The 26,812-nt window shown below is 37.3% G+C and overlaps 1 protein-coding gene across 4 annotated transcripts in view; it reads left to right on the top strand.

The window, feature by feature from the left end:
* Positions 1-395: 395 nt before the first annotated feature.
* Positions 396-26,812, top strand: part of FMR1NB (FMR1 neighbor) — a 55,472-nt gene continuing 29,055 nt past the window's right edge. Inside the window, exons 1-3 of one of the 4 annotated variants that reach the window (XM_077145400.1) lie at positions 396-781; positions 23,695-23,814; positions 26,667-26,807. In XM_077145400.1, coding sequence (XP_077001515.1) covers positions 463-781; positions 23,695-23,814; positions 26,667-26,807 — 580 coding nt within the window. In that variant the 5' untranslated portion in view covers positions 396-462. The remainder of the gene's footprint in view (positions 782-23,694; positions 23,815-26,666; positions 26,808-26,812) is intronic. The other 3 variants (XM_077145402.1, XM_077145399.1, XM_077145401.1) reach the window with 3 other exon arrangements.

The raw sequence follows: 26,812 nt of genomic DNA, 5'->3' as shown, positions 1-26,812 counted from the left end.
GCTGTGGTGCAAATGTTCCATATATGCACCATCCAATACAATAGCCATGAACACTTGGTATTCAGTGACTATGACTAAATTCAATTTTAATTAATTAAAATGTATAGAGCCACATTTGGCTAGCGGCTACAAATCTGAGGCAATCAACAGCCAAGAGTCTGAATTCCCGCCTTTTTCTGGGTCCTTGAAAAGTAGTCACACTACTGGTGCTGCCCTCAAGTCCAACTTATTCAACAAACGTGTGCTCCCAGGCCTGGAGTGTGTGTGGGGGGCCGGGGCGGGGTGGAGGGTGCACACAACACCACCTTAGCCGGTAGAAAGGGGTGGAGCCTATGGGATGCGTCAGAGGACACGTGTCGCTGAGGGTTGCACACGACCCGTCCCGGCTCGTGGCCTTCTGGGGCACAGCACGCGGCGCAGGCGCAGTGAGGCAACGGTTGCGTTAGGCGGGATACGGTCGCCATGCCTTCCCAAGGGAGGCCGGCCCGGGGGAGGTATCGGGTCTCAACTGAGACGATGTGGGGGAGGCGCTCGAGGCTGATAATTGTGGATACGGGGTTCCCTGAGGAGATCCCGGCGATGGGGTCGCACCCCGGAGTCAACCGTTTTGGGCGAGAGGTCTTCGTGGCTACCATGCCTCAGCCTGACGGGCAGGCGTCTCTGGGCAACTTGGGGCCTGAGAGGCGCCATTCGCAGTTCACCAGGTGGGCCCACGGGCCCTTCGGGCTGTTGGTGATCACCACCTGGGTTTTCCTGCTCTTGTGCTTTTACCTCAATGGTGGTAAGTGCCGGCACCAGTCTCTGAAGGGATGGGGTGGGGGCGGTTTGAGGGGAAGGGAGTGGGGGGCGACAGGACGCCCAAGTCTGCAGCGTCACCTCGAGCGCCCGGGAACTCAAGGTGCGCCTTCCCTCCCTTCCCAGTTACCCTTCATCTTTCCCTCACCTCCTGAGACTCCCTCACAAAGGTCTTCCCATCTCAGAAGGACTTCCCTCCGTCCCATCCCTCCCCAAATAACAACCTGCCGCACCTTTCCTAACGACGTCCCCACCTCCCCCCAAAACTTTTTTCCTCAGAATGGTCTTCCATTCCTTATCCTTGGTCGAAAGACCGTCCCTCCCCCACTTCCATTCACAAATGCCTTTGCTCTCAGTTCACCTCAGAAAATCCTTCCCTTCTCAAGTCCCTTCACAAAAACCTTCACTTGCAGATTTCTCCAAAAGAAAAAAAAAAAAGTCTTCCCGTCCTCGTCTCCCCTCACAAAGTGCTAGCCTCCCTCGCCTTGCCTCTTTGTTTTTTAATTAATTGAGGTGGAAGTCATGTAACATGAAATTAGCCATTTTGTAGCGAACAGCAGTACATCTGCAGTGGGTTGGGCAGCCACCACCTCTGTCTTGTTCCAAAATGTTTTCATCACCCCGAAATAAAACCTCATAGCAATTAAGCAGCTCCTCCCCATGCTCGCATCCCCAGTCCCTGGTAACCACTAGTCTGCTTTCTTTATATGTGGATTTATATATTCTGGATATTTCATATAAATGGGATTAAATGATATTTGACCTTTTGTGTTTGGTTCTTTCACATAGCATAATATTTTCAAGGTTCATCCACTTTATAGCACGTATGGGTACTTCATTCCTTTTTTATAGCTTAGTAGTATTCCATTGTATGAATATACCACATTTTGTTTCTCTGATATCAGTTGATGTTCATTTTGGTCATTTTGAAACCTTTTGGCTATCGTGAGTAATGCTGCTATGAACATCTGTGTACAAGTATTGGGTTGAGTACCTGTTTTCATTTCTTTTTGAATATATGCATAAGTATGGAATTAATGGATCATATGGTAATTCTGTGTTTAACATTTTGAGGAACCCCCAAACTCTTTCCCACAGCAGACCTTCATTCCCCTCATAAATGCCTTCCATCCTTCATCTCTGCTAGCAAATTCGTTCCCTCCCTCAGCTTAGCTCATCAAACCCTTCTTGTCACTAAAAAACATTCCCTTACTGTTCTCTCATTGGCCTTCCCTCTCTCATCTCACAAAAGCCTTCCTTCCCCTCAGCCAGAATCCTTCCCCAACCTCCCAAAGGTTCCCACCTCCCCCGACTCTAAGGTCTTTATTTACCCTCCTCCAAGCCTTCATTCACCCCCACTCAGAAGCCTTCTTTCAGCCCTCCAAAGGCCCTCCCCCTCCCCACTCAAATGTCCCCCCTTTACTCCCCAAAGGCACTCTTTTTTCCTCCCCTGCTCAGTGTTCTTGCTTCACTTCTTGTATTCAAAATCCTTCCTTGTCGTCTACATCTTTCTTGCCCCAATCAACAACTTTCCCTTTTCCTGCAGCCTTCTCTCCTTCCCCCAAGCTCCAAGATATTTTGATACTTCTTTACGATCATCATAAATTATCTTACCCCCAAATTATTTATGTCTACTTTTTCTACTCTACATATAAAACTCCAGAGTCTTCTGAAGAACCTTTATCCTATTTGTAAAAGTTAGTGCAAAACTCAGAACTTTTTCATCCTGTGAAGAAGCAAGTTAAAAAAAAAAACCTATAAACTCTTCTTTATTTTTTCTTAGTCCATGAGTTCTTTATTTTCTATTTCTAGTTTGAGTAGAAGTCTCAAAAAAATACTGTCTATTCAATGATTTTTTTTTATTTCCGTGAAGGCTTTTTTCATTATAGGTTTAACATGTTTTCACTTAAAATAATCTGTGATTCATTCTTTCTATTGTCAGATTTCCCAGATTCCCAGGAGGTAATATTTGTTGTACAGATTAAATATAATTTTGAATTTAAAATGATTTCATTTAATTAGTGTAACTAAGTTTGCTGAGAGGTGAAATAATTTGGCCCTGGCCCTGGGGCATTATGGTGAAAGCAGAGCACAGGGTCTTAGAGCCTAGCCTCTCTGTTTACTTTCTTCTTCCTAGACAGACCCTTCTGAATTCTGTGGGGTTTAAGGCCACCAAGAGGAATTGAGGTTGAGGGACCTGGGGTAGCACTGGGATACCTCCAGTTTGTATTGTCTTTGGACTCCTGAGCCCCATTGCTTTTGAGGTTATACTTATGCAGAAGACATGTAGACTAATTGTGTAAAGGATTGGAAAACAAGCTGGTGGGCGATCAGGTGTTTTATCCTAACTCCTCCACTGATCATCTATTACTTATGATGTCAGTCCTTATTTTTTATCCTTTTTAGCAGAGATTTTAAAAAAAGAGAAATAAAGATTGACTGGTAGATAATATTTTCAGAATCCTTTAGCCCCATGGACAAAACCAAGTAGTTAGCTTCTCTATGATTGTATTAGAATAATTAATTTATCTGTTGTCCTTAGGGAGTTAATGCAACATTACACATTCTAACATGTACCTTGTTAAGCAACAAGCTTTCTCTTGCTTTAACCCTGTGTGTATGTGGTGTAATTGGAGGAGCCTTAAACTGGGAGTTAGTAGACCTGTGTTATTTTGATTCGGCCACTGATTCACTTTTGTGACCTTTGACAAGTCACTTCACTTCTTTAGCCTTCGATTACCTTATCTGCAAAGTAAGATTTCACTAGATGAGTGTTTTTCCAGCCTCAATGTTTTGCATAACACCTTCATGGCTCTTGATTATCTTAGTATTACCAGTGTTCTCATATTTTTCTTTAAACTGACTCACTTTCTTACAAAAGTTTTTATTTACTTAAAAAGGAAATTGTAGCACAGCTACAAATGGGAAACTTAAGATTTTTTTCTTTTAAGATAATTACTTATAAATATAAATATCCTAGGGTGCACGGGTGATTTGTGATAGAATGCTTGCCTTCTATACAGGAGACCTGGGTTCGATTCTCGGACCATGCACCCTCCCCCCCAAAAATCCTAGAAATGTAGGAGACCCTTACCCATTTTTCATACCCCACCACTGCCAAAGCAGCTCCCTCCATAACTAGGTTGCGAAAGTTTCCATTTCTATTTTCTCTGAAATTCCCACCTACACACCCCATAGATAAGTTCTTGTTTTAACAGCTCTAGCCAAACCAACCTTAATTAGCTTTAACTGAGACCTGAACTTAGAATGACTCCAGGATTTTATAATATCCTGCTAGGGAAACCAAAATGACCAGAAACAATAGGAAAGAGGAATACCAGACTTGGATATTCTGGATATCACTCCTTAAGATAACAACTCATCAGTCAATTATAATTAGCAAATTGCAATCCCTAATTTTGATGTAGACACAGCCAATGATAATAGCCAATTTGCTATGTTTACTAGCCAATCCCAATGTACCAGTAACCCTAACACCCCTAGCCCTGCCTCCCTTTATTTAATCCAATAAGTATCCCTCACTTTACTAGCTTGGGGAGAAAGATTTGAGGAACTATTTATCCTCCTGTCACTGCAAGGCTAACATTTGCTAAATAAACTTTTTCTCTTCTCAAAATCCCAGTGACTACTGATTGATTTTGTGTGTGAGGACCCACTTTGAGCCTAAACAGAAACAAAGTAATCTTACTAAATTAAAATAAAAAATAAAAATAATGAAAGGTATATTTAGCATATTAGACAAAATATCAATTATGGGAGTTTATTTGAGCAGTTTATGATTCATGTATTGGGCAGAAGCCAAACCACATGTGGAAAGGAGCCCCACTGAAGAGGTGGAAAGGGGGAGCTGATATATGACAAATGTGAAAGCAAGTGAAGAAATGTTCCAATTTGCTGATGTTAAGTCTTCATTTTACATGAGGCGGTGGTCTTACAATGCAGGGGAACAGTTACACATTGATGAGTATGGTATGGTTGTCCATTCTGATAAACTGTCTCTACTGTATGGAAACTGTTTTATCACCAGTTGTTGCTTATCTGTAACTCGGTAGGGTGCACTGCATTGTTCCATTTTCTTGGAAATCCCTCATAACTTACTTGATTTTGGCTTCTGGAAAATTCTTTCTTGGGAAGGGGCCCTTCCCTGCAATGCCCAATGTAGGCAGCCATTTTTTACTTAACACAGATACCAAATTATTTAATCATTTTATGTTGTGCTAAGCACTTCATATATGACCTTTCATTTAATCCTTAAAACCTTTCAAAATAAATATTATCCCCATTTTGCAGATGAGCAAACTGAGCCTTAGATAAATTTACTGACTTGCCCAAGTTCCCTGACTTAGAGGATGCAAATTCAGGTCTGTTTGAGGCCAAGGGCCAGAAAGACTGCAGCATAGGTAGTAATGCCCCAGCAGAATCTTGGTCCTCTTCATTTCCACACTGACATCAGTTCCCAAAGCTTCCATTCTCTTTCCTCACCCTTTCATCCAGGTTCTCATCTGAGAGGCCTTCCCCAAGAGCAGGGCTGCCTGCATTTTTTTCAAAATGAAAATGTGGAGCCCCCGTATTTTCAAACATCATCCTCTGTGTGAGATCAAAGGGAGAGAGGTTTATTTGGTGCAAAATTTATATTTTTCATAGCATATTACCTAATTTAATGGTATCTTGAATAGGGCATGAGATCTAATTGGTTTATACAGGTTAGTGTAATGCCCCGATATATCCTGGAGTTATTTGGGCAGAGAATAAAAAAGTATTTGCAAAGTCCTCCTGGGGGACTAGGGAGAAGGGAAGAAATATTAAGCTTCCCCATCTGGGGAATTACTGACATTCTCCCAAGCAATGGGGACAACCAGTTCAATAGGCTGAGCCCTCAGTCTTGGGCTCACCCCTGTGAAGCTCATTCCTGCAAAGGAGAGGCTAAGACTACTGATAATTATGCCTAAGAGTGTCCCCAGAGAACCTCTTTTGTTGCTCAGGTGTGACCTCTCTCTCTTAGTGAACTTGGCAGGAGAACTCACTAGGATGTGACTCCCAGGTGTGTAAATCTCACTGGCAACGTGGGACCAGACTCCCAGGGATGAGCCGGGGTCTGGCATCATCTGAATGAGAAAGCCTTCTTGACCAAAAGGGGGAAGAGAGAAATGAGACAAAACAAAGTTTCAGTGGCTGAGAGATTTCAGGAAGAGTTCAGAGGTTATCCTGGAGGTTATTCTTATGTGTTATATAGCTATCCCTTTTTAGTTTATGGTGTACTGGAGTGGCTAGAGGGAAGTACCTGAAACTGCTGAACTATGTTCCAGTAGCCTTGATTCTTAAAGAAAACTTTGTAACTATATAGATTTTAGAATGTGACTGTGTGATTGTGAAAACCTTGTGTCTGATGCTCCTTTTATCCAGGGTAGGGACAGATGAGTAAAAAAAAAGGATAAAAAATGAACAAATAATAGGGGGAGATAAAAGGTAAAAATTAAGTCGTGTGAAATACTGTGGGTCAATGAAAAGGGAGGGTAAGGGGTATGGGATGTATTAGTTCTTTTTTTTTTCTGGAGTGATGCAAATATTCTAAAAATGATTGTGGTGAAGAATACACAACTATGAGATGATATTGTGAGCCATTGATTGTATAATATGGTTGGACTGTATGTGTGTGGGTATTTCTCAGTAAAAATATTTTTAATAATGTGAGTCACCTTGTTCAAAATTTATTAAGAACTTCAAGGTGGTGACAGCAGAGTATTAAACCAAGCACAAAGAAGGCCTTTCTAAGAGTGAGGCCCTGTGCAGCTGTAGAGGTCACAAGTCTATGAAGCCAGCTTGCCCTAGAGTATACCTGACTCTGAGTCTAGTTGTTGTTTTTCCTTCCCTTTCAAATCTAGTTAGATTTTTATTCTTTTGTTATAATTGGGAAGTTATGAAACATAATTTCTTTGTGAAAGGGAAACATATTTGGTTTTTACCATTTTCTGCTGCCATTTAAGGAAGCATGGCTCCTCATCTTTTGTTTGCTGAGTAGGTTACTTGGTGAAAGGATGCAAATTAGGGGCTGAGAGGATCAAATTATTCTGTGTATGAAAAGGGTTGGGAGAATTGAAAAAATCTGGAAGCTGCATGGAAAGAGAGGAAGACCTGATAATAGCTATTATATTTAGGTGTTTGATTCATTTTGAATTAATTATTGTATATTGTGTGAGATAGGGTACTCCTTCATTCTTCCACATACGGATATCCAGTTCTCCCAGCACCATTTGTTGAAGAAACTATTCTTTCCCAATTGAGTGGACTTGGCAACCTTGTCAAAAATCAATGGGACATGTATGTAAGGGTCTATTTCTGGACTCAGAACTTTATTCCATTTATCTATATGTCCATCCTTGTGCCAGTAAAATGCTATTTTGATCACATAGTTTTCTAATAAGTTTTAAAGTCAGAAAGTGTGAATTTTCCATCTTCGTTCTTTATCTAGATATTCTTGGCTGTCTGAGGTTCCTTTCCCTTCCAAATAAATTTGATGACTGGCTTTTCCAGTTCTGCAAAATAAGCTCTTGGAATTTTGATTTGGATTGTATTGAATCTGTAAATCATTTTGGGTAAAATTGACATCTTAATATTTAGTCTTACAATCCATGAGCATGGAGTGTCCTTCCATTTGTTTAGACCCTGTTTAATTTCTTTTATTTGTTTATTTATTTTTTAAATTTAAATTCTTTTTTAAAACATAACAACGTACAAATACGAACATTTTTACCATGTGATCATTCCATTCTTGGTATATGAACAATAACTTATAATATCATCACATAGTTGTATATCCATCAACATGATCATCTCTCAGACCATTTATATCAATCTAGAAAAAGAAAAAAAAATTCATACATACCATACCCCACCCCTCCCCCTCACCGATCACCAGCATTTCAGTCTACTAAATTTATTTTAACATTTGTTCCCTCTATTATTTATATATTTTTAATCCATGTGTTTTACTCATCTGTCGATAAGGTAGATAAAAGGAGCCCCTTTTATCATCATATGCAAGGTTTTCACATTGTGAAAGCTATGTCATTATATAATCATCTTCAAGAAACATGGCTACTGGAACATAGTTCTACATTTTCAGGCAGTTCCCTTCAGCCTCTCCATTACACCTCAACTAAAAAGGTGATATCTATATAACATGTAAGAATAATCTCCAGGATAACCTCTTGACTCTGTTTGGAATCTCTCAGCCACTGACACTTTATTTTGTCTTGTTCCCTCTCCCCCCTTTTGATCGAGAAGGTTTTCTCAAACCCTTGAGGCTGAGTCCCAGCTCATTCTCAGATTTCTGTCCCACGTTGCCAGGAAGGTCCATACCTCTGGGAGTCACGTTCCACATAGAGAGGGGAGGGTAGTGAGTTTGCTTGTCATGTTGGCTGAGAGAGAGAGGCCACGTCTGAGCAACAAAAGAGGTTCTCTGGGGGTGACACTTAGGCCTAATTTTAACTAGGCTTAGCCTATCCTTTGCGGGGTTAAGTTTCATATGAATAAACCAACCCCAAGATTGAGGGCTCAGCCTATTGCTTTGATTGTCCCCACTGCTTGTGAGAATATCAGGAATTCTCCACTTGGGGAAGTTGAATTTTCCCCCTTTCTCACCATTCCCCCAAGGGGACTTTGCAAATACTTTTTTATTCACTGTTCAAATCACTCTTGGAATTTATTGGGGCATCACTCTGGGAAAACCTACAAAAGCTCATGCCCTACTCAAGGTTCCATGTACTTAATGGTGTTCAATTAAACTGACCATATAAGTTATATTAGGAAGTGCACTAGTCAAAATATAAATTTTGTACCAAATAAACGTTTTTTGCTTTAGTCTCACACATAAAGTTTTAAAATATGAATGACCATCTATTTTCAGCACCCTACAGTATTGACACTCCTTTCTTCTTCCTTATGCAAAAACATTTTAAATTTGTATATTTAGTCACTATCGTTATACACTCTAGGCATTCCTAGGTTATACCATCTCAGCCTTTTATCATCTGTCTTTCCTTCTGATTTCATTTGTGCCTCCAGGCCTTCTCCCTCTGTCATTCTCATATTCAGCTTCATCCAGTGTACTAATATTATTGTATTACAGTTAGGTAGTATTGTGCTGTCCATTTCTGAATTTTTACAATCAGTTCTGTTGCACAATCTGTATTCTTTCAGCTCCAATTACCCAATATCTATCCTATTTCTATCTCTTGATGGTCTCTGTTCTTAACTGAAAGTCTCCAAGTACATTCATTAATGTCAGTTCATATCAGTGAGACCATACAGTATTTGTCCTTTTGTTTCTGGCTAATCTCATTCAGTATAATATCCTGAAGGCCCATCTATGTTGTTACATACTTCATAACTTTATTCTGTCTTACAGCTGCATAATATTCCTTTATATGTATATACCACAGCTTGTTTAGTCACTTGTCTGCTGATGGGCATTTTGGGTGTTTCCATCTCTTTACAATTGTAAATAATGCTACTATAAACATTAGCGTGCAAATGTCTGTGTCCTTACTGTCATGTCCTCTGAGTAGATACCTAGAAATGGTATTGCTGGGTCATATGGCAATTCTATACTTAGCTTCCTGAGGAACCGCCAAACTGCCTTCCACAGCAGTTGTACCATTTGACATTCCCACCAACAATGAATAAGTGTGCCTCTTTCTCCACATCCTCTCCAGCACTTGTCATTTTCTGTTTTATTGATAATGGCCATTCTGGTGGGTGTGAGATGATATCTCATTGTGGTTTTGGTTTGCATTTCCCTAATAGCCAGGGAAGTTGAGCATCTTTACATGTGCCTTTTGGCTATTTGTATTTCCTCTTCTGAGAAGTTTCTGTTCAGGTCTTTTGCCCATTTTGTAATTGGGTTGTCTGTCTTTTTGTTGTTGAGTTGAGCAAGCTCTTTATATATTTAGGATACTAGACCTTTATCTGATATATCGTTTCCAAATATTGCCTCCTATTGTGGAGGCTGTCTTTTTACTTTCTTGACGAAGTTCTGTGATGCACAAAAGTGTTCAGTTTTGAGGAGTTCCCATTTCTGTCTTTCTTTTTTCAATGCTTGTGTTTTAGCTGTAAAGTCTGGGAAACTGCCTCCTATTACAAAATTTATAAGATATTTCCCTACATTTTCTTCTAACACTTTTATGGTCTTAGATCTAATGTTTAAGTCTTTTATCCATTTTGAGTTAATTTTTGTATAGGGTGTGAGATATGGATCCTCTTTGATTCTTTTGCATGTGGATATTCAGTTCTCTAGACACCATTTATTGAAGAGGCTGTCCTGTCCCAGGTGAATTGGCTTGACTGCCTTATCAAAGATCAATTGTCCAATAGATGAGACGGTCTATATCTGAACACTCTATTTGACGCCATTGGTCAGTATATCTATGTTTATGCCAGTACCATGCTGTTTTCACCACTGTAGCTTCGCAAAACACCTTAAAGTCAGGTACTGTGAAACTGCCAACTTCATTTTTCTTTCTCAGGATATTTTTAGCTATTCGGGGTACTCTGCCCTTCCAGGTAAATTTGATTATTGGTTTTTCTGTTTCTCAAAAGTAAGTTTTTGGGATATCAATTGGATTGCATTGAATCTGTAAATCAATTTCGGTAAAATTGACATCTTAACTATATTTAGTCTTCCAATCCATGAAAACAGTATGCCCTTCCATTTATTTAGGTCTTCTGTGATTTCTTTTAGCAATGTCTTGTAGTTTTCTTTGTATAGGTCTTTTGTATCTTTAGTTAAATTTATTCCTAAATATTTTATTCTTTTGGTTGCAATTGTAAATGAAATTTTTTTCTTGATTTCCCACTCAGATTGTTCATTACTAGTGTATAGAAACACTACAGATTTTTGAGTGTTTATCTTGTAACCTGCCACTTTGCTGTACTTATTTATTAACTCTAGTAGTTTTGCTGTGGATTTTTTGGGATTTTTGACATAGAGTATCATATCATCTGCAAACAGTGAGATGATATGATCTTCCTCCTTTCTAATTTTGATTCCTTGTGTTTCTTTTTCTTGTTAAATTGCTCTGGTTAGAACTTCCTACACAATGTTGAATAACAATGGTGACAGTGGACATCCTTGTCTTGTTCCTGATCTTAGGGGGAAAGTTTTCAGTTTTTCCCCATTGAGGATGATGTTAGCTGTGGGTTTTTCATATATTCCCTTTATCATGTTGAGTAGTTCCCTTCTATTCCTATCCTTTGAAGTGTTTTCAACAAGAAAGAATGTTGAATTTTGTCAAATGCCTTTTATGCATCAATCGAGATAAAATCATGTGGTTTTTTTGCTTTGATTTGTTAATATTGTGTATTACATTAATTGATTTTCTTATGTTAAACCATCCTTGCATACCTGGAATGAATCCTACTTCGTCATGGTGTATAATTCTTTTAATGTGCTGCTGGATTTGATTTGCAAGAATTTTGTTGAGTTTTGCATCTATATTCATTAGAAATATTGGTCTGTAGTTTTCTTTTCTTGTAGTTATCTTTATCTGGATTTGGTATGAGGGTGATGTTGGCATCATATAATGAGTTGGGTAGCCTTCCCTCCTACTCAAATTTTGAAGAGTTTGAGCAGGATTGGTACTACTTCTTTCTTGAATGTTTGGTAGAATTTACATGTGAAGCCATCTGGTCCTGCACTTTTCTTTTTGGGGAGTTTCTTAATGACTAATGCATTTTCTTTACTTGTGATTGGTTTGTTGAGGTCGTCTATTTCTTCTCAAGTCAATGTTGGTTGTTCATGCCTTTCTAGGAAGTTGTCCATTTCATCTACATTGTCTAGTTTATTAGCATAAAGTTCTTCATAGTATCCTCTCATTACCTCCTTTATTTCTGTGGAGTCAGTGGTTATGTCTCCTCTTCCATTTCTGATTTTGTTTATTTGCATCCTCTCTCTTCTTATTTTTGTCAACCTTGCTAAGGGTCCATCAATCCTACTGATTTTTTCATAGAACCAACGTCTGGTTTTGTTGATTTTTCTCAATTGTTTTCATGTTCTCAATTTCATTTATTTCTGTTCTTTGTTGTTTCATTCCTTTTGCTTGCTTTGGAGTTAGTTTGCTGTTGTTTCTCTAGTTCTTCCAAGTGAACTGTTAATTCCTCAATTTTTGTTCTTTCTTCTTTTTTGATATAGGCATTTAGGGCAATAAATTTCCCTCTTAGTACTGCAACCCATAAATTTTGATAGGTTGTGTTTTCATTTTCATTTGCCTCAAGATATTTGCTGATTTCTCTTGTAATTTCTTCCTTGAAAATTGTTTAAGAGTGTGTTGTTGAGCCTCTGTATATTTGTGAATTTTCTGGCACTCTACCTGTTATTGATTTCCAGTTTCATTCTTTTATGATCTGAGAAAGTGTTTTGTATGATTTCAATCTTTTTAAATTTATTGAGACTTGCTTTGTGACCCAGCATATGGTCAATCCTTAAGCACTTGAGAAAAAGGTGTGTCCTGCTGTTGTGGAGTGTAATGTTCTATAAATGTCTTTTAAGTCTAGCTCATTTATTGTATTATTCAAATTCTCTGTTTCTTTATTGATGCTCTGTCTAGATGTTCTGTCCATTGATGAGAGTGGGGAATTGAAGTCTCCCACTATTATGGTAGATGTGTCTATTTCTGTTTTTAGTGTTTTCAGTATTTGCCTCATGTATTTTGGAGCATTCTGGTTCACTGCATAAATATTTATGATTGTTATGTCTTCTTTTATTAATACATAGTGTCCTTCTTTGTCTCTTTTAAACTGTTTTACATTTGAAGTCTCATTTGTTGGATATTGCTCTTTTCTGATTGTTATTTGCATGAAATATCTTTTCCCAACCTTTCACTTTCAGCCTATGTTTATCCTTGGGTCTAAGATGTGTTTCCTGTAGACAGCATATAGATGGGTCCTGTTTTTTAGTCCATTCTTCCATTCTGTGTCTTTTGATTGGGGAGTTTAATCCATTAAAATTTAGTGTTATTACTGAAAGGGCAGTACTTTCTTCTGTCAGTTTGCCTTTTGGATTTTATATGTCATATCTAATTTTTCTTTTTACCTTTACTTGATTTCTACACTCTTCTTTACGCTTCTGTCTCCTGTCTTTTCCTGTCTCTAGTGCTCTAGTGTGTCTAGTCCTATCTGTCTCTAGTTTAGTAATTCTTGCAGAGCCAGTCTCTTGGTCATAATTCTCACAGTGATTTTTTTGTCTGAAAATATTATAATTTCCCCCTCATTTTTGAAGGACAATTTTGCTGGATATAGAATTCTTGGTTGGCAGTTGTTCTCCTTTAGTAACTTAAATATATCATCCCACTGTCTTCTCTCCTCCATGGTTTCTGCTGAGAAATCTCTGCATAGTCTTATTGGGCTTCCCTTGTATGTGATGGATTGCTTTTCTCTTGCTGCTTTCAAGATTCTCTCTTTCTTTTTGACATCTGACATTCTGATTAGTAAGTGTTTTGGAGTACGTCTGTTTGGATCTATTCTCTTTGGGGTATGCTGCACTTCTTGGATCTGTAGTTTTAAGTCTATCATAAGAGTTGGGAAATTTTCAGTGATAATTTCCTCCATTAATTTTCCTCCTCCTTTTCCCTTCTCTTCTCCTGGGACACCCACAACACGTATATTCATGCGCTTCATGTTGTCATTCAGTTCCCTGCATCCCTGCTCATATTTTTCCATTCTTTTCCCTATATTTTCTTTTGCTTTCGGATTTCACATGTCCCATCCTCCAGTCACTAATCCTATTTTCTGCCTCTTGAAATCTAACATTGTAGGTTTCCATTGTTTTTTTTCATCTCTTATACTGTGCGTTTCATTCCCATAAGTTCTGTGATTTGGTTTTTCAGACTTTTGATTTATCTTTGTTCATTTCTTGCCTTCTTTATATCCTCCCTCAATTCATTGATTTGATTTTTGATGAGGTTTTCCATGTCTGTTCGAATGTTCTGAATTAATTGTTTCAGTTCCTGCATCTCATTTGAATTGTTGGTTTGTTCCCTTGACTGGGCTATATCTTCAATTTTCCTAGTATGATTCGTTATTTTTTTTGCTGGCATCTAGGCATTTGATTACCTTAATTAGTTTATTCTGGAGATTGTTTTCACTTTTTTTTTTTAATTTAGGATTTTCTTCTGGATGACTTTGTTGTCTGTCTGTTCTTTGACATTCAGTTCAGCTTATTCTGGACCGCTAGCTTGGGTTTTGTTTAACAGATCAGAATGTTTCAGTTCTTGTTTTCTTGTTTCTTGCCCTGCCTGTATGGTGCCTTCCCCCCTCCCCCTTAGGAGGGTCTGCTTCGGTGTTATAGACCCCAGCCAGATTATCCCAGGCCAAAGTAGCCTCCTCTCAGGAGGAGAGAGTCTCCTGTGTCAGTTTTCCCTCAGTGTGAGACCTAACAAGTTGAAAAGTTTTCCTGTGAAGCCTCTGGACTCTGTTTTTCTTATCCTGCCTAGCATGTGGCACTTTTTTGCCTGTGTGTCCCACCAGCATAAGGTGATGTGGTTCAGACAGAGGAGAGGTTGTAGACTGGCTTTAATTGCTTCACTTTTCCAGACCCTGGGGTCTGAATTCCTTGAGGGAGGGATTTCCCTCTGAGCTGGACCCCACCCCTCTCCTGGGGAAGACAGTTTCCAGACAGTCAAACAAGCTTAATTCTGCCTGTGCCTGGGGCAGTTGGAGCCTGAGAAGCCCTGCAGCTGTATCCAAAGAGTAGTCAAGCTGTAGAAACACAGTCACAAAAAAGGAAAAAAATCTTTTTCAGAGCAGGACCCCCCATTCCTCAGGTTTGCCCATCAAGTGCTTAAGTTGGTATGTTGCTTTGTGTGTCTCCAGGTCCTGTGTGCCCCCTCCTTTCCTTCAGAGCCCAGACTCTTTCAAGTATTATGTGCTATCCTATCTAAACAACCTCTGTTTTTTTTTCTTTTTTCTATTTCCATCAGCACTGCCCCCTCTGCACTGGGGGAAAAAAAACAGCAACCTCTCAGCTTTTACTTAAAGTTCATCTGAGCTGGGGGCCTATTTTTAGTAGTCAGAATTTGTTAATTAATTCTACAATTGGAGCTTGGTTGTGCTCAGCCCCTGCTGCTGGTAAAATCTCTTTCCTATCCCCTCTGGAAAGCAGTCTGTGGGGGAGGGGCGCCGGCTCCATGGCTTGGGGAACTCATGGTTCTGGGTGGGCTCACAGCCAGTCCAGCTTGTCCAGACTGGTGTACACTGTGTGTCTGGTTACTGATGTGCCCCCAGCAGTTGTTCTTTACTGTTCCTGGCTATTTACTAGCTGCTCTGGAGGATGAGCTAAATCCCATACCACACTAAGCCACCAGTCTTGGCACAGATCCCTGTTTAATTTCTTTTAGCCAAGTTTTTTTTAGTTTTGCATCTATAAGTCCTTTACATCCTTGAATACATTTATCTCTGGCTATTTGCTTCTTTTAATTGCTATTGTAAATTGAAGTTTTTTTCTTTATTTCCACCTCAGATTGCTCATCAGTACTGTATACAAACTACTGACTTTTTCATCTTTATCTTGTACTCCACCACTTTGCTGAATTCGTTTATTAGCTCTAGTAGTTTTGTTGTAGATTTTTCAAGACTTTATATGTATAAGATCATGTCATCTGCAAACAGTGAGTTTTACTTCTTTCTTCCCAGTTTGGATGCTTTTTTTTTTCTTGCCTAAGTGCTCTTACTAGGACTTCCAGTACAATGTTGAATAACAGTAGTGACAGTGGGCATCTATGTCTTGTTCCAGATCTTAAAGGGAAAACTTTCAACCTTTAAACATTGAGTATAATGTTAGCAATGGGTTTTTCATGTATGCCTTTTCTCATGTTGAGGAAATTTCCTTCTATTCCTATTTTTTTAGTGTTTTTATCAAGAAAGGATGCTTGATTTTGTCACATGCCTTTTCAGAGTCAACTGAAATAATCATTTTTTCCTCTTTTGTATTGTTACTGTTGTTTATTACATTCATTAATTTACTTATGTTGAAGCACTCTTGCATACCTGGAATAAATCCCACTTGATCATGGTGTATAATTCTTTTGATGTGCGGTTGGATTGGGTTTGCAAGTATTTGTGGAGAATTTTTGCATCTGTATTCGTAAGATAAATCATTCTTTAATTTTCTTTTCTTGTAGTAGCTTTATCTGGCTTTGGTATTAGGGTGGTGTTGGTTTCATAGAAAGAGTTCAGTAGTGTCCCTTCCTCTTCAGTTTTCGGTATTTGAACAGGATTGGTATTAATTCTTCTTGGGATGGTTGCTAGAATTCACCTGTGAAGCTATCTGGTCTTGAGCATTTTTTTTTTATTGTGAGGTTTTTGATGACTGATTCAATCTCTTTACTTGTAATTGGCCCTGTGGTAGTTAGGTTCAGGGTCAACTTGACCAGGTGATGGTCATTCTATTTCTGTGGACTCGAATCATCAGCATGTGAAATTCATCTGTGGCTGAATGCAGATGGAAGGAGAGTGCCTTCCACAATGGGTGATGTTTAATTTAACTAGCTGGTGGCTTAAAAAAGAGAGATTAGAAGGGAGCTCAATGTACCTCATCTCAGCAATCACAGTTCAGCCCAGATGTTTGGAGATACAGCAGGGAATTGCCCCAGGGGAGGCTGTTGGAACCCAGAAGCCAGGAGAGAAGGCTAACGGATGTCATTGTGTGCCTTCCCATGTAACAGAGAACCTCAAATGAAACCTAGTTGCTTTTCCTCTCATGAACTATAAATTTTTAACTAAATAAATACCCATATTAAAAGCCAGTCCATCTCTGGTGTGCTGCATTCTGGCAGCTTTAGCAAACTAAAACAGGCCCATTGAGTTCTTTTATTTCTTCTAAAGTTGGGGTAGGTTGTTTGTATGTTTCTAGGAATTTGTTCATCTAAATCGTCTAACTTGTTGGCAAACAGTTGTTCATAGTACCCTCTTATGATCCTTTTTTTTGTTTACTTTATGGCAGGGTCACATTTCATTATTTTTACATGTGAATATCCCTTTATTGCAGCACCATTTGTTGAATATTTTTTATCTGTTTGTTTGGAGGGAAGTGCGTGGACTGGGAATCGAACGTGGTGTCCCACATGGCAGGCAAGAATTCTACCACTGAACCACCCTTGCACTCTTCTAATCCTTTTTATTTCTGTAGGCTCAGTAGTGATATGCCTCCTCATTTATGATTTTATTTATTTGCATCTTCTCTTTTTTTTTCTTTGTTAGTCTAGCTAAAGGTTTGTCAATTTTATTGACTTTTTCAGAAAAACAACTTTTGATTTTGTTAATGGTCTCTATTTTTTTTATGCTATATGGCGACATTTCAGTATTTTTCCATGTGAGTATCCCATTAATTGCAGCATCATTTGTTGAATGTTTTGTTTTGCTTGTTTTTTGGAGGAAGTGCATGGACCGGGAACCAAACCCGTGTTTTCCGCATGGCAGACGAGAATTCTACCACTGAACTACCCTTGCACCCATCTCTGTTGTTTTTTATTCTCTATTTCATTTACTTCTGCTGAAATCTTTGTTACTTTTTGTTTTGGGTTTAGTTTGCTCTTCTTTTTCCTTGTTCCTCCAGATGTGAAGCTAAGTCTTTAATGTTAGCGCTACCTTTTTTTTTTTTTTCTTTTTGCATGGGCAGGCTCCGGGAATTGAACCCGTCTCTGGCATGGCAGGCGAGAACTCTGCCACTGAGCCATAATTGCCCATCCCCCTCTTCCTTCTTTTTTAATTTAAGTATTTAGGGTTATAAATTTCCCTCTAACCAGTGCCATTGTTGCATCCCATAAATTCTGACATGTTGTGTTTTTATTTTCATTCATCTCAAGATATTTACTGATCTCTCTTGTAATTTTGTCTTTGGACTATTGTCTGTTTAAATAATTTTTTGCTGGCAGTTTTTCTTTTTTAGTACTTTATATCTTACCACTGCCTTCTCTCTTCCATGGTTTCTGATGAGAAATCAGGACTTAGTCTTATTGAGAATCCTGTATATGTGAAGAATCACTTTTGCTGCTTTCAGAATTCTCTTTATCTTTGGAATTTGACATTTGATCAGTATGTGTGTTTGAGTGTTCTATTAGGGTTTATTCTGTTTGGAGTATATGTATATTTATGCCATTCAAAAGAATTGGGAATTTGGGACAATTATTTCATCAAATATACTTTCTGCCCCCTTTTCCTTCTTTTCTCCTTCTGGGGTGCCCATATGTATTCATTTCTGTTTCATGCTGTCACTCAAATCTCTGAGATACTACTTAATTTTTTCTATGTTTTCTTTGATTTTGATTGTTCTGTCTTCTACTTTGCTAATTCTTTCCTCCTGCCTGTTCAAATCTGGTATTGTTTGCATCTAGTGAATATTTTTTCATCTAGTGTAGTTTTAATCTCTACTATTGTCCTCATAATTTGTTATATTTCTTTTTATATTTACAGATTTTTTATGCTCATACATTTTTAATGTCCTTTAGCTCTATATCTACCATTAGTTTAATATTTACCCATATTTTCCTTCGTCTCCTTGTTTTGATTTAGATTTGTTTGATTAGGTTTTCCAAATTCTTTGTCTTATCTGGCATTTTAATTTGTTCCCTTGACTGGACCATATTTTACTGTTTTCTTAGTATGGCTTGTAATTTTTTGTTGCTGTCTGGGCATCTGATTATTATTATTATTTTTTGCATCTGATTATTTTATTGTGCTAACTCTGAAGGTCAATTTCTTCCTCTTGCTTAGGGATTTATTGTTAATTGGCTTTGTGTTAAGGTTTTTCTCTGACATTTGATTAAACATATTCAGGACTTCGAGTAGCCTGTGTTTCACTATTCAGATTTTCTCAACTCTGCTTCACCTGATTCCTGCCCTGGATGTGCAGTACAGTTTTGAAGATTGCCCTTTTTGCATGCAGTATTTCACCTCCAGGATAAAGCTTCCTTTCTTGTGTCCCTCTCCAGGAATCTTGATCTGTTCTGCTTGTTTTTGTGCAGAATTATCTCCCCAGTGCCTGTGAGTTGTTTGAATTATCTCCCTCATTTGGTGACTTCTTTCCATTACATGTTTCAGTTTGAAGACCAGTCCTGTCTTACAAAAGTGGAGTCTTCCCACACCCCCACCCCCACAACTTTTGTTTTCCGTGAGGCTTTTCTGCTTTAGGTTTCTTTCCCATTAGGGTATCCCACCTCAGGGAGCCAAATGAGGTCAATCCAGAAAGGTCCATTTTGCATTTAGGAGATCTAGCAACAGAGACTGGATTGAGTGTGTACACTTCCTGCCAAAAGTTCTGCTCCGGTTTTTTTTTTCCCCTGGGAGCGTTTTGGTATGTGGCACTCCTCAGCTGCTTGTGTTTTACCCTGGGTCACTGCAGCCTTGGTCCCAGTGCCTGAATATGCATTGGGTTCTAATTTGTTGCTGTTAGTGGCTCTTTAGTCTGCATCCATGACAGGAGGGACCCAGACCATGCAGCCTTTGTGCACCTCTTGCGGGATGGGTCTGGACTGGCAAATCTATCTGATTTTGGTGTTTTTTCTCCTTCGGTTCGGTATTTGTAGAGTTTTTCTCCAGTCTCTTGCATAGTCCAGAGATCCAAGCAAGTGGGATTTTTCCTTTTATTAGTTGATACTGAGGCTTTTCCAGAGGTTGTTTTACGTCACCATGTAGATGATGCCACTGTGCTCAAGTTAAGTTTAAATGATTGCCTTTCGGGGTAGGGAATAAACCAGTGGCTGGGGACAGGTTAAATATGCTCAAGACTTTTGGTGTAGGCTACCTAGAATGGTTTTTATCTGAGAAAAGATGTTTAATTAATCATCTCCCCCATTTCAAATACCCATTGAAATGACCAAAAGATCTATAATAGGTGAAATCCTGGACATCTGAGAGGCATGTCATTGATTTACCAGAAACTTAAGGGAATTTTTGAAAGATAGAAAGAAGTCCAGACACAATTGAGAAGTTGTGGCCAACTGTGTTTCATCTCGGGCTGCGGTTAAGCCTCTCTAACAGGGGCTGGAGTCTAAGGTATACATGGTGAGACTCTGTATTATGGATAAATTTCTATCCTAGAAGGACTTCAGGGAATATGCCACTTGGAAAAGAGAACCTAGAGTGGAAACTCAGGCCATGGTTGTCTGGCCACCACTTCCCTCAGATGGTGTGGAATGAAGTTGGGCACTGCCTCAGTCATCTCCAAACAGGGACAATTGTGCCAGCTGGAGAAGAGGGACCCTGAGTGAACAAATGGTAGTACAGTGCACAGGTCCTGTCAAGGCTGCTTCCAACTGTAAACTGTAGCTCCCTTCCTGTGGTGTATAAGCACCGGGACCTCAAATCTGGCAAAGTGTGCACATGATATTAATCTGATATCTTTTCTCCTATGCTGGAAGCACTCTTCCAGGTCCTTTGTGTAGCTGGCTTCTTCTAATCCAAAGCATTTTTTAGCTTAAATATCTTTTCAGAGCAGCAGCCCCTATTTAAAATGCTCTAATGTATGTCAGTATCCAGTTTACTTCATAGCCTTCATTACCATTTATAGTTATTTAATTTTTTAGTTTAATACTTTGTCCATCTTCTAGACTAGATTGTAACCTCCATGATGGCAGGGATCTTGTCTGATTTGTTCACTGATGTATCTATCCCTAGCACGTAGAATATTAGAATATTGTAGGTATTCAATAGATATTTATTGAATGAATAGGAGTCAGGTGGGAAAAAAGTAAGCAAAATGGAATGGATTATTTTTATATTGTCAACATGTGTAATATGTGGTGAGGGTAAAAACATCAAGTATGAGATTTATGTATAGTATTGAAATATAGAAAACAAATAGTTTTAGAAATTTAAGTAGAAATGTACAAAACCACAATACATTTTTTAGTCCTAACAAAAAGTAAAGATACAGAGCATTTGAATAATATAATTTAGCCTTATTTAATGTCTGTAAGGCAGTTCAGTTCATTGTACTCCATAGGCTGAGATTAAACATTCAAGTGACCATGGAAGATAGTCTCATTAAAAATGAGAAAGGTGATATAATCACTGATATAAAGGAAATTTATGTATAAATTATAAGTGAATAATCTTATGATTCCATCCTAATAACTATTTTGAAAATGGATGATTTCTTAGGAAAATAAAAATAATGTAATTGATTTATGACCATGAAGAAATGAAAAAGTTGTTAAGCAACAACCTTCCTCCTAAAAATACAGACTCAGACTACTTATGGATGAGTTTTTCCAAACCTTTAATGGATCAGATAATCCCTATGCTGTTTAAACTGTTTTAGTATAGAATAAAAGATAGGAAGATTTCCAATTTATTTTATGAAACAACTATATTCCTCAGGCCAAAACCTACAGAGATAGCACACAAAAGAAAACTTGAGATACACTTCACTTATGAATATTAATCTAGGAATCTTAAATAAAACTTTAACACTTGGGAGATTTATTTCAGGAATGCAAGAATATCTTAATATTGGAAAATATTAATATCCAACACTTAATGGGGGAATATGATTATGGCAGTAAATGTTAAAAGCATTTGATAAAATCTCACTTCCATTCATGATTACAGAAAACAACAACATAAAACTTGTAGTAAACTAGGACTAGAGGAATATGTCTGTAGTTTAATAAGGAATGTCTTAAGCCAACAGCCAACATTTAATTAATGTTGAAACACTAGTGCATTCCCGTTAAAGTAAGGATTTAACTCATGTACATCCATTATCATAGCTATTATTTAACATCGTTTTAGAAGTTCTGGGCAATACAGTAAGAGAACAAAAAGATATGATATGTTAATATTGGAAAGAAAGGAGATAAAGCCATCTATATTTAGTGATAACATGATTGTCTATCTGGAACAAAACTGAGTATCAGTGAGAACTAATGAGGGTCAACTAAGGCAGGAGGTTACAAAATACGTGAGTAAAAGTCAATGTTTTTTGTATATCACCAATAGTCAGCTAGAAGAAGTGGTGAAATAGAAGATCACATTCACATAACAACAATATGTATGTGATACTGGGAATAAGTGTTATAAGAAATGTGCAGGACCTGTATGAATACAACTATAAACCTTACTCAGGGGCACAAAATAACTTGAATGGAGAAAACAAACCAATTTGGGGCTGAAATTTTGTAAGATAACAGTTCTTGCCAAATGAGTCTGCATTTAACTGAATTCATGTCTAACATGTGAAACCCAAAAGAAATGTTTTTTTTTAATGAATGTTGAATAAATGACCACAATTACAATAAAAATCTCATTGGAATTATTTTCATTTGACAACATGACTAACTTTCACCTAAAAAAACCACTAGAATTATAAATAAAATTTTGATTATGAAGACTAATAAAAGGATTTCCAATCAGCTATTCAAACATATAACAACATCAGATAAATTATAACAGTGATGTTGGTGCATGACCAGATAGATTAGTGGAACAGAATAGAAAGTAAAGATGTTGACCTATCTCTACTAAGTACTTAGAATATGATGATGGTGGCATAAATAGGAAAGAAGGGATTATTTAATAAATGGTATTGGGACAACTAGAAGAAAAGTACCCATATTTCATAACATGTTCCAGAATACATTCCAAATGGATTAAGGATTTACATTTAAAAAGTGAAACCATAAAAGTGTTAGAAGGAAATATAGTGTAGAATAGCTTTTTAAATATGACTTGAAAGTCAGAAAGAAATAATAAAGAGATAGATAGATTTGATTACATAAAAAATGTAAAGTTCTGAACCTGCTCAAATACTATAAACAATGTAGAGTTACCTACCTTGAAAATAATATATGCAATCTATGTGGCAGATTAGGGGTTAATTTCTCTAAAACAAATGATGTATGAATGCTTTAACATCATTGACGATCAAGGTGCTCATTTAACAAAGAGATACCATTATTATTTTGGCAGTCAGATTGGCAAACAAACAAAAAGTGAGAATACAAGGAAACTGGTTCTTAGCATGCACTGTTGGTAGAAGTATACATTGGTGCATCCTTTTTGGAGTGTAATCAGATCATGGTCAAGAGCCATTTATCCTAAACAGGTTTTCATGAATATCTGCAAATGTATAGGTCCAGTGATAATCACTGCAGTGTTCTTTACAACATCAATAAATTGGAAACAACCTAAATTTCTTCCCAAGGGGAAATAGACAGTAGAGCGGTATAATGGAATACTGTGAAATTATTAAAGTTAGTGTTGGAAAATGTTTAATGATATGGACATATCCACGTTAAGGGAATGAAGAGGGATATCCTTTCCTCTTATATAGGGGGAACCATGCAAGTAAGACTAGATCCAAGCTCTTTGAAGTAGTGAGGAAGGATTAGGCAGGTTTTGAAGTATTGAGGAAGGATTAGGCAGGTTTTACTGTATATGTGGGCTTGATTTTTATAAGTAAATAAGGAAGCCAATATATTTGCCAAGAGTTTCTGTGCTAGGACTGTGCTAATATTAATGTCTGATTTAGTTTTAATGCATACTCTTTCAACATTGTCAATTGATTAGGCCTCTAAATGTTAATGCTGTTTGTCAGAGGCAAGTTCACTATTATAAATCAGTATGTAGGGTAACAATGGGGAGTTTCAGCCTATAGCTTAAGCACTTGTGAACTTCGTGCTCAGTTTTTCAGTTTCACAACAGAATAAAATTCTGACTAATAATAATACCTAAGCTGTTTTGAGTTGAAAGTACAGTATCTGTTAGCTATTAGACTTTCCATAGTTATTTTAAATCCTTAATAAGTAAAGGTAATTACTATTAAAGGACCATTGGAGGTGATAAATGCTTTATATATTGGGATTAATAATTTTACTTCTTCTTAAGGATTCTCAGATTCTCTGTCTGCCAACGACTATATCCAGTGGATTGATGAACATGCTGATGGTCAATCTCCGGAAAAAGTAACTGTATTTGGAACTTTGTTAAGATTTTTTTCACCAACAAGTGAGTTCTTGTTTGATATCTACCCCCCCCCACCATGTTGTCCTCATTTTGAAAACAGTAGTTCAATGTTTAAGAAGCAGTGCAATGGTATTGGAGACAGAAAGACCTGAATTTGAATTCTGACTGTGCCTTTTGCTTTAGGCATGATAACCTCTGTGAACCTCAGTGTCCTCATTTTTAAAACGAAGATATTTACCGCAAAGAATTGTTAAAATGAACTGAGGCAACATTTGTAAGGCAGTCATTAAATGTTTGTTCCTCTTTGTAAAATACCTTTCCTTCACAAGTATCTGAACCTTCCACAGTTAACCTTAATAGCATTGCCTGGAATTTAGTCACTGACCCAGCGTTCTGAAATAGATGTTTTCTATGGCATTAAGTTGGGTACTATGTGACTCTGATGCTATGGAACATACCAGATGTTTTCCTATCTGTTTGAATGATAAAAAGTTCAGGTTTCAAGTCACATAGTTGTTTTGTGATCCTGTATATAATATGTTTATTAGACATATGATCACACTGAGAATTATTAACTACAAATAAACATGTTTCATTTTACACAGCATGCAGTGGCCTTTCAAAGAGAAGCTCTACATAAATTAGTTTATGTGAATTATAAAGATAAAGCTTTCATTAAAAATCGTGCAGAATGTATTCTAACAAAATTAGGTATACATTTGTAAGCACGCATTTATATCCGTTGTTTAATTTCTATTCCACATTCTATCACTGAATTATTCTGTGACCTGGCATAAATCTCTTCATGTTTCTCTATACTGGTTTCACCAAATTCAAAATAGGCATTATCAAATCTACTGCCAGCGTGAAAAGCAAAATAAATGACTCCCTAAATAAATTCATCATCAAATTGAGTGGAAAAAAGAAAGCTGACATGGTGGTTATATGTGTAGGCTCACACAATGTTTAGTGAGTGTTAGAATTGGTCATAAAAAATTACAAATGTTGATTTAAACTTTACAACTTATGAAAGTAGCAGATGCAATAGTTACCTATAATAACTACTTTATAAAAGCACTGAAGCCACCTTTAAAAGTGGTCTAAATAAGACATCTACATTTCCAAAATATGCCTCCAACCTGTAGGAGTAAGGTGAGTCAACATCAGTTGTATGGAATAACGTTTTTGCCCAACGCAATCAAACCATTCCATTTAAAAAGAATCGTCTGACTTAGATTGATTCACATCTTTGAAAACAATGATTACATATTTATAAAATGTACTACATAATTTGTCATCTTTGCAAAGAATCACTTCAGGTTCATAAAATGTGAAGTATTTTTAACCAGTGTATTTATTTCCTCCCCAGTTAACTGAAAATGAACACTCTTCCCACTCAAGCATTACAAAAAATCTCTGTTTTGTCAGTTGACTGTTGTTTGTTAAAGAATCATCTCTCGAAGATTAAAGCAATAACCCTGAGACAGACTGCAGGGAAGCTTGAGAGATCACTTGATCCCTTCTCCCTCTGGGCAGATTATATACTTAAATCTAATAAAAAATGTTCTATTCTTTTTTTCTTCAAAATCACTAGTCTCTCTCAGTGATTTAAATCTGAAAGATAATTTAAATATATAATCTAAAGTCCATCAGATGCTATTAAGTATAAAATAACAGAAGCTCTGTATGAAAAGGAACTTGAGGAAACATCTAGTCCAATTCCTTCTGTGATTTTAAACCTTCTGTTTTACATTCTGGAAATTGGTGTTTGAGTAATGCCAGTGGTGAAGAACTCATTATATGGAAAGTTCATCCCATCTCTGAGAAGGCCCTAATTGTTGTCACAGTGTATGTAAAGCAAGGTGCCTGGTCCACATAGGTGCTTAATGAAAAGGACCCCTTATTATTTTTACCTCAGCTTCAGGAATTGTCAATTTTTAAAGAAGAGGAATATAATAAAATATACTAAAGAGGTAAAGGTATGCTTTGAACAGTTATATTGCTCTTTGTTGATGAAGCGCTTTGGAGTGATCGTAAAACATCAGTTAATTATTTTCTTGATCTGTATTTGCTGGCAACACAGGAGATTGAACTGAGTCTGTTCAGGTCTTAAAACATGCCGTAGAGGTTTTTCTTTCTGAATAAAATCTAATACCAACTTTTTAGTTGTCATTTGTTTCCCTTATAAAGCAAGATTTTTTTTAAATGAACTGTTTTAACTTGCAAGCCTTTTAGATTCAGATATGTACAAATTCATTACAGTTGCATTAATCTTGGTGTTCCTGCCACAAATCATTGCCTATTCAAAATTGTAGTCATAATAAGGCCAAAAGGAAGAACCTTAAAACAGCTGTTTTAGTACCACTATAAGTGTTCACAGAAATTAGGTCAATACTAAGAGTATCACTTACCTTCAGTTGTCACAGTAAACTGTGTGAATTTTACTACATTCATTCTCATTGATGCAGTTAGTGAGTTTCTCTAGCTTAGTAAAATTAACTGAGAAGATATCTATGGTATCATCTTAACAGGGTGCTAGTTGTTAGAGTTTGACCTGTTTGTGTTACTTAGTTCCTTCTGTGTAATATTTGAATTACCACCACTCAACTCATTTTATAGTCCTTTTAAAACTGCCTTACAAAAATGATGTTAGCAATTTCTACTTTTTCCTACAGTTCATCCAGAATTGAAAATGTGGTGTTAAATAACTGTAATAATTTTTAGTTTAACTTATTTTTCGGCATTCATCCCTATACATGTATATCCTTCAGTCTTTTCTTTAAATGTACCAGCTTAACTTTTTTCTCTTTTTTTGCCTTACAGTAATTTTTTAATTAGAAAAAAACACTTATTAAACATGCTGAATTCTCTTTCTTGTATTTCTGTCCTAAAAGCATGCATTATAAAGGAAAATCAAGTGGTAAATCTATGTAATATGCAGCGGAATATGAATGTGAGTCTATGTTTGAAGTTCAAATGCTGTTATTCATCATCCGGAACCAGTAACTTCAGCTGTTTTGTTCCTTTAGAAGATAGTAAG

The sequence above is a fragment of the Tamandua tetradactyla genome, chromosome X (assembly GCF_023851605.1).
Source record: "Tamandua tetradactyla isolate mTamTet1 chromosome X, mTamTet1.pri, whole genome shotgun sequence".
In the NCBI taxonomy this organism is placed as follows: domain Eukaryota; kingdom Metazoa; phylum Chordata; class Mammalia; order Pilosa; family Myrmecophagidae; genus Tamandua; species Tamandua tetradactyla.
Note: the sequence above shows the minus strand (reverse complement) of the source record. Positions and strands in the feature narration are given on the sequence as shown.